Here is a 7,166-nt window from a genome sequence, read left to right as displayed (position 1 = left end):
CATAAAGATGAGTAACTAGACCTAGTTTATTCTTGTTATCTAAATAATCATTAATACTACAGGCCACCCAGCCCCCGCCAACTAAAATGAGTCCCAGTTTTGACAGTAAATTATACGATGACCTTACCTAATGGCTGCTACAATCTTTGTTATGAAACATTAAGCTTTGGCTGTGAAGCTTGCAAAATTAGCGCTGTAATTTTCCTGTAAGGATATGGATGGTCACATTGGTTAAATCACCCTGGCTTTTTTACTGGCAATGTTAACAAAACAAGGGGGGCTTTACATTCTTGTGCATCAACCATTTATACAGCCTGCCATGATCACTAGGGAATAATGGTGATTCTCTTGCTGGCCACCGGGGATTTCAAATGTCACCAAGAGTTATCAGAAACAGTTTCACGGTTTTATTTCTGGCTTACTAGGCCAAAAAAAAAGAGGTAGAGATTTTAATCAAAAGCTATTTATTAAGTTAATAGTACAAAACAGAAGGCCTTCTGTCCATCAAAGTCCCCTCCCCACTACCAAGCCTAGAATTATTAGGAATGGGCACCTCTAGAGAGTGGAAAACTCAATACCAATTCAACTGAAATCCAGGGTCTCCTCCCACACTTGCCCAGACAGCTGGTTCGTATTATGAACTCAGCGAGAAAGTGTGTGAAGGAGCTATTGGAAGTGGGCTGAGTCAGTGTTCACCCAGGGAAGCAGTCTGCAAGTCAGCATATCTACTCTCCACACTCCAAAAGCAGCCCTCTGACCCTGGGGGATGCCATGAATTCCACAGCCCTCGTCCCCCACCCCACACAGTACCAGTACGCCCTGGGCATGTTGGCACATGTCCCTGGCCCTTGGGTAGCGATCCGCCCACAGTACAGCTCAAAGTTCAGTCCCATAGATGGCCTTATGACGTAAATACTCTTCTAAGCACTGCAGGACGTTATCATCCACCCTTGGGTCAAACTTGTTTGCCAAGAGGTGATGGTTCTGGAGAATCCAGTGCAGGTCCCCGGCCCCGTAAATGCAGATGGCCCGCTGATGGATTCCAGAGCAGGGTGCATAAGGCGCCCCCATGCTGACATCTCCCTCGTGGCCCTGCCACTTGACCAGCCTGGCGATGGCAGTCATGTCTGAGATGTGATACTTGGGGTGGTAAGGAACAGAGCCAGGCATCCATGGAGCACGCTGAAGGGTGGCCCAGAGGTGTTCGTCGGGGCTATAGGTGTCTTTGACCCATTCAATCAGTCTTTGGGATTTGGGGTTCTCTAAGACATGTTGGACAAAGGCTCGAGAAGCCACAAAATAGGCATTCCCCGTGAACATAGGTAAATTATCAGGGGGAGGGTCCTTCATCTTGCTGGTTAGGTACAGTCTGTCTGTCACCTCATAGCGGTATTTCCAGCGATTTTTTTTGTACTCAGAAGGTATCTCAGACTCCATACTGTTCTTCCCATTCAACATCTTGAGGGCCAGAACCATCTCGGCGTTGGTCTTTATGGGGAAGTCTGTCCCACATGTATTCAGTAAGTATTTCCATGGCACCGAGCTCTGGAGCAAGTCTTCCATACAGTTCAGGTCAGCCTGCACTCTGGACCAGGAGGCATAAACCACTGGGACCAACTTACTGGCCATGAAGACATTGGGGAAGCAGGAAATAATGGCCTTGACTGCCTCTTTGAAAGTTTCTGGGGACTTCACATCCACATGGACACAGTATATGTTCTGAGGGGCATACACAGCTCGCAGCAGCCGTTCAAAGTTTTCAATCTTCTCATGGACCACCATCGAGTATGCAATGGGGAAGTCTAACTCTTCTTTGCTCAGTGGGAACTGTATGAACTTCCTTTGGGCCTTAAACTGCTCACAGTCTCTGGTTATGTTGAGGTAATAGGTGTCAGTGAAAGGCAACCGCTTCTTCTTGACTTCCAGGTTGTCCAGGAGAGCCTGGACCACCGCTTCCTGGTCCCCTCTTGTGATCCCAGAACAGTTGATGGATCTCTTTGCTGGCAGCTTCAGGTTCTTGTACAAGACGTCCCTACAACGCTGACTTTGGAAGTCCCTGGACTCCAGATCCAAGGAATCTACATCACATTTCAACCTGAGAGAAAGCCTCAGAGCAACAACGGCCAGCAGGCTATAGCAGCCCAGAGCCCACAGATGATGCCCCCGGCAAAGCTTCTTCTTCCACCCAGTCATCTTCATGGGATGGGAGATCAGTAGAGTTTGGGCACAGGGAAGGTGGAGGAGGAGATCCTTGGACAGAACAAAATGCCTTTAGTTACAAACTAATCCGGAACATCCTCAAGGAACATCAAGTTCAACTCCAGAGTGATGGCAAAGATAGATTTCTTCTCTAGACAAATATCCTCAGTCAAGTCCTGCCTAGGACCCTTGTGGATGGAGATCTGTAACCTGATGCTGCAAACCAGCTGATCATGCTGGGACTGGAGTTAGGACTGGCTCCACCTCCACCCGGGAAAGAGAAAAGGAAGCAGCCCTGGGTACCTGCTGTTGTGGAGGAGTACTGAGTAAGAGGAAGTCCCCACCCTTTATTCCAAGGAAGAGAGGACTTCTGCCCACACCTTACCACCCTGTGTCTAAAATAGCTTTTATCTGGAGGACAGAATTTGTGATTGGTCTAGACAGAAAAGACAGGAAGTCATACTCTCACCTTCAGTTCTAGAAATCCAAAGTGCTTTTAAAAGATAAAGTTCACTTCTTGGTCTTATTTGACAGTTCATATTTTAGATGCTTTCACCACACATAATTCACTGGTTAGATATAGCATTTAGCCATGCTTTAAAGAAAATGTTCTTAAACAAGTACAAAAAATTGAACATAATTCCAAAAATACATTGTAGTGATTCATATAGATAACTCTCAGTCGACTCAGATTTACAGTCTATCCAGGGACTTTCCTGGTGGTCCAGTAGTTAAGACTTCACGCTTCAAAGGCAGTGGGTGCAGGTTCAATCCCTGGTTGTAGAACTAATATCCCACATGCTGCACAGTGAGGCCAAACATAGATAAATAAAATATATCTACACACATGGAGAAGGAAATGGCAACCCACTCCAGTATTCTTGCCTGGAGAATTCCATGGACAGAGGAGCCCGGCAGGCTACAGTCCCTGGGGTCGCAAGAGTCAGACACGACTTTGCGACTCAACCATCCACACACAGAGACACACGGAGCTATGCATATCAGTATTTAATGAGTGCTTTCTATGAGTCAGAAGTATTTCTTTACGTTGTCCTGTTGGATCTTCACAACGTGCTTAAGACACAGTATTATTAAGCCTCTTTTATAGAGAGGAAAACAGAAGCTAAATAACTTGCCAAATACCACATACTTATAAGAAGCAAATCTGGGACTCATCCATATTCCCTGGTCCCCCCCAGTTTGTGTGCATGCGTGTGTGTGTGTGTGTGTGTGTGTGTGTGTGTGTGTGTGTGTCTGTCTGTAAGCTTGATTCTTGTTCCTCCACCACAGTTACATTTTAAATATAATACAGGGTACTTAGAAACTACTAGGTAAAAAAATAAACAAGGTCCTATATACAGTACAGGGAACTATATTCAATATCCTGTGACAAAACATAACGAAAAAGAATATGAAAAAGTATGTATTTAAATGTCTATTTGAATCACTAGGATACTTAGTACCAAAGAAAACCAGATACTATAGGGGGGGAAAAATTCCTAAAAGGTGAGAAAGAGAAACAAAATGTGACATATCCTTCCAGCAATAACTCTTTTCCCTTATCACAATCTCCTTTGATGCATAAGATTGTATCCACTTGAGGGATAACTTATGGAAATCTAAGAGGAAGGAAAAATGAACAATAAAGAAAACTCACCTTTAATCGCTTCTGTCCTATCTAGGGAAGATCTATTGCCACGGTGTGTTTCTTTTTCCAAGGGTCGGGTTCTGTGGAAGCGAACATGAACACCATATCTCCTGGTCTCCTTTCAGCCTCTCCAGAATATGTTTTCTAACTTCCACAGGACATCCAAGAGACTGTGGCAGGCTCCTCCCTTAATCTCTGTAAAGTAAAGACCAGCAGGTGCCTCCGTCACTCACCCAGCTTCCTGCTCTCAGATAAGAGAGCAAGCTCAGATATATCATTCAGGATCATATTTGCAAGAACGAGTCGCTGAGGGAGGTGAGCAAGCAGAAAAAAATGCTGGCAGTGTCTGAGAAGGCAAGCAGCTTTTTGATCCAGAACAGTCCAGTTTGTAGCCATGCTCTCCTGCTGCAAAATCATTCATAACCTGTCAATACTCATGCAAGAACCCGAAAGCTTTTTTCCCTCCTAACAAGGAACCATGAACACATACAGGTGTGCCCTCGCCTTCTTTTGACCTGGAGATCAGATATTACTCCCCTTACATTCCCTGAAGACTGAAGCAAAAAAAAAAAAAAGACTGAAGCAATAAAAATGACCTTCAAAGTTGTTTCTTTTGTTGTTTTATTTGAAGGGGAAAAGTAAGTAAAAAACAGAGTTTGTTCTTTCATGGAAACTTCTCAAAAAAATAAAACAAACAAAAAATCCATTTGCTTTTCCATGACTGTTAATAATCTTTAGGCTGTAGAAAGATCCTTGAGGTTCCAAATTGTAGATCTCCCTCACTAATGTTTGAGACTCTAGGGTTCTTGGCAGTCTGAACAAAGGATAACACCAAGAGAGTCATAGATGGTTTTGGCAATACAGTGTGAAAAATGCCTCCTTCAAAACTGCTGGCAGGGACTTTGCTGACAGGTTTTTCCCTGATGGTCCAGTGGTTAACACTATGACCTCCCAAAGTAGGGGGCACAGGTTCAATTTCTAGGTAGGGAACTAAGATCCTCATATGCCACACCCAAGAAAAAACAAAAAACTGCTCACATTGCTTGCCACTCTTTGTCTCTCTCACCCTCAAGCCACTCCTCCAAAAACGCAGCATTCCTCATCAAATGTTTGAAATAGCAAATTTAATATTAATAATTTCATGGAAAGAATTTAACTAGGTATCAAGTAAGTAAGTGAAAGTCAGGGGAGGGATAGTCGATGCTAAATTATTAGGGAAGTAGCAATTGCCAGAGAAGGCAATGGCACCCCACTCCAGTACTCTTGCCTGGAAAATCCCATGGACGGAGGAGCCTGGTAGGCTGCAGTCCATGGGGTCGCTAAGAGTCGGACACGACTGAGCAACTTCACTTTCACTTTTCACTTCCACGCATTGGAGAAGAAAATGGCAACCCACTCCCGTGTTCTTGCCTGGAGGATCCCAGGGACAGGGGAGCCTGGTGGGCTGCCGTCTATGGGGTCGCACAGAGTCGGACACGACTGAAGCGACTTGGCAGCAGCAGCAGCAATTGCTGGAAGGAGGGAGATACTTAGGAACTGTTTACTTGAGAACTGGGGAAGAGGGGTGCCAATAAGGAGCAACTCAGACCTCTGAGATGGGAACTCTAAGCAGATGGTACCTGGGTCACTGAGCTCAGCGGAGATCCTCTTTGCCTGAGATCCAGACCTCTCCTGAAGAGCCTAGTGTCTCTGTCCTCCGTTACTGTTAACCGGATTCAGTGCAGGCACGTAAAGGAATGGCCACAGCAAGGAAAAAGGGAGTTGCCATGGTGATGCTAACATAAGCAATGTACAGAGAAAGACAACAGGAAGTTCCGCCTCCAGCCTCCCTCCAGCGCCCCCTATTGGCAGAGTGTAACAGGGGGCACTGATAAAGCACTAACATGATTTGCAGACTCCCCATATAACAAAGGTGAGTCCAGAAGGGCAGGCTTCATGTAAAGACAACAGTGTAATATCCGGGATGAGTTAGTGCTGCCTTCCTTCTACGAGAATTGTTTACGCAGCCCCCAGTAAAGCATCGGGAATTTAGGTCTTTTCCTTTTGGGGAACCTCCTCTGCCTGTTTATGGAGGCTTCCCTGGTAGGCTAGTGGTAAAGATGTAAGAGACGTGGGTTCGATCCTTGGGTCGGGAAGATCTCCTGAAGAAAGGAATGGCAACCCACTCTAGTATTCTTGCCTGGAGAATCCCATGGACAGAGGAGCCTGGCGGGCTATAGTCCATAGAGTTGCAAAGAGTCAGAGGTGACAAGCAACTTAGCATGCACTGCCGGTTTCTGACTATAGATGAAGACAAACCAAGGGCAGGCAGCCATATGGAGTCATATGCGCCCCCTCTGATGCCCCCTCCCTCCATCAGCTCTTGTCTTCTGCCAGCTTTGGTCACTCTGAGGCAAAAACAATTAAAGGATAACACTTACTTCAGTATCTGGATGTAGCAAAATCTTTCTAATTTGTTTTATATCTTTCTTTGCTTTGATGACCTCCTCAAAGTCCCACCATCTTTACCATTTAAAAAAAAAAAACCACAATCTTTCAATAGAGATATATCTTAAATATTTTATTTTTAAGGTAACCTAAACAGATATCCACTTTTATTTGTTAAATATATGCTAATAGAACATTAACAAATTGTGGATATATTTTGTTAAGATAGTCTACATATTAGCAACACCAAGTGGCTGGTAGTTATGGGCACACCTGGGTTTTGGCAGGAGCGATCTAGCTCTGAATCCTGGCTCTGTTACTTTCTAGCTGTGTGTTCATTGGCAGATTCTTTAATCCCTCTGTGCTTCAACGACTTCCTTTATATAGGTGGGGCTATATATATAATACCCATTTTATTGAATTGTTGTAAAGATTAAGCAAGATAACATACGAGAGACAGAGGAGCCTGGTGTTCTGCAATCCATAGGGTTGCAAAGAGTTGGATACCACTTATCGACTGAACAACAACAGTGAGCAGCTTGACTTTAAAGCTGGCATATGCAGCCCCTTGGTGAAGGTTACTGTTAGGTAGTCTCCAATGGGGCCTAGTTTTCTCACAGAATAGCTCAAGGAGGGTACAAATAGTGTTCTTTAACTCTGGATCAAGAGAAAATGTTGATGCTGGTGATGTGGCTAGATGGGTAGATCAGGGAAGAGACCTGGAATTGGCCCCTTCTCTGTGCTCTTCGTCTAAGTGGTCAGTATTAGCACTGCAGGGAGGAGGGGTAAGTGTAAGCTGACCCCAGGGAAATTCAGGAGAGAAAACAATGGCTGGAGAGAGACACAGGAAGATCAGGAGCCAGGCAACCCGCAGAGATCACAGTACAGCAGA

At 44.9% G+C, this 7,166-nt stretch overlaps 1 protein-coding gene across 1 annotated transcript; it reads right to left on the bottom strand.

Annotated features, from left to right (window-relative positions):
* Positions 1–619: 619 nt before the first annotated feature.
* GCNT3 (glucosaminyl (N-acetyl) transferase 3, mucin type) lies at positions 620–6,331 on the bottom strand. The gene is made up of 3 exons (XM_005903848.2): positions 5,467–6,331; positions 3,857–4,042; positions 620–2,250 (listed from the first exon to the last, which is right to left on the bottom strand). The coding sequence occupies exon 3, from the start codon at positions 2,197–2,199 to the stop codon at positions 877–879; it is 1,323 nt and encodes a 440-aa protein (XP_005903910.1). The 5' UTR covers positions 2,200–2,250; positions 3,857–4,042; positions 5,467–6,331; the 3' UTR covers positions 620–876.
* Positions 6,332–7,166: the final 835 nt, after the last annotated feature.

The sequence above is a fragment of the Bos mutus genome, chromosome 10 (assembly GCF_027580195.1).
Source record: "Bos mutus isolate GX-2022 chromosome 10, NWIPB_WYAK_1.1, whole genome shotgun sequence".
In the NCBI taxonomy this organism is placed as follows: Eukaryota; Metazoa; Chordata; class Mammalia; order Artiodactyla; family Bovidae; genus Bos; species Bos mutus.
The sequence above is the reverse complement of the archived record's forward strand: the minus strand, read 5'-3'. Positions and strand labels throughout refer to the sequence as shown.

Bases quoted from the DNA above. Each gene is read 5' to 3' on its own strand.
- GCNT3 (XM_005903848.2), bottom strand. From the start codon at position 2,199: ATGAAGATGACTGGGTGGAAGAAGAAGCTTTGCCGGGGGCATCATCTG.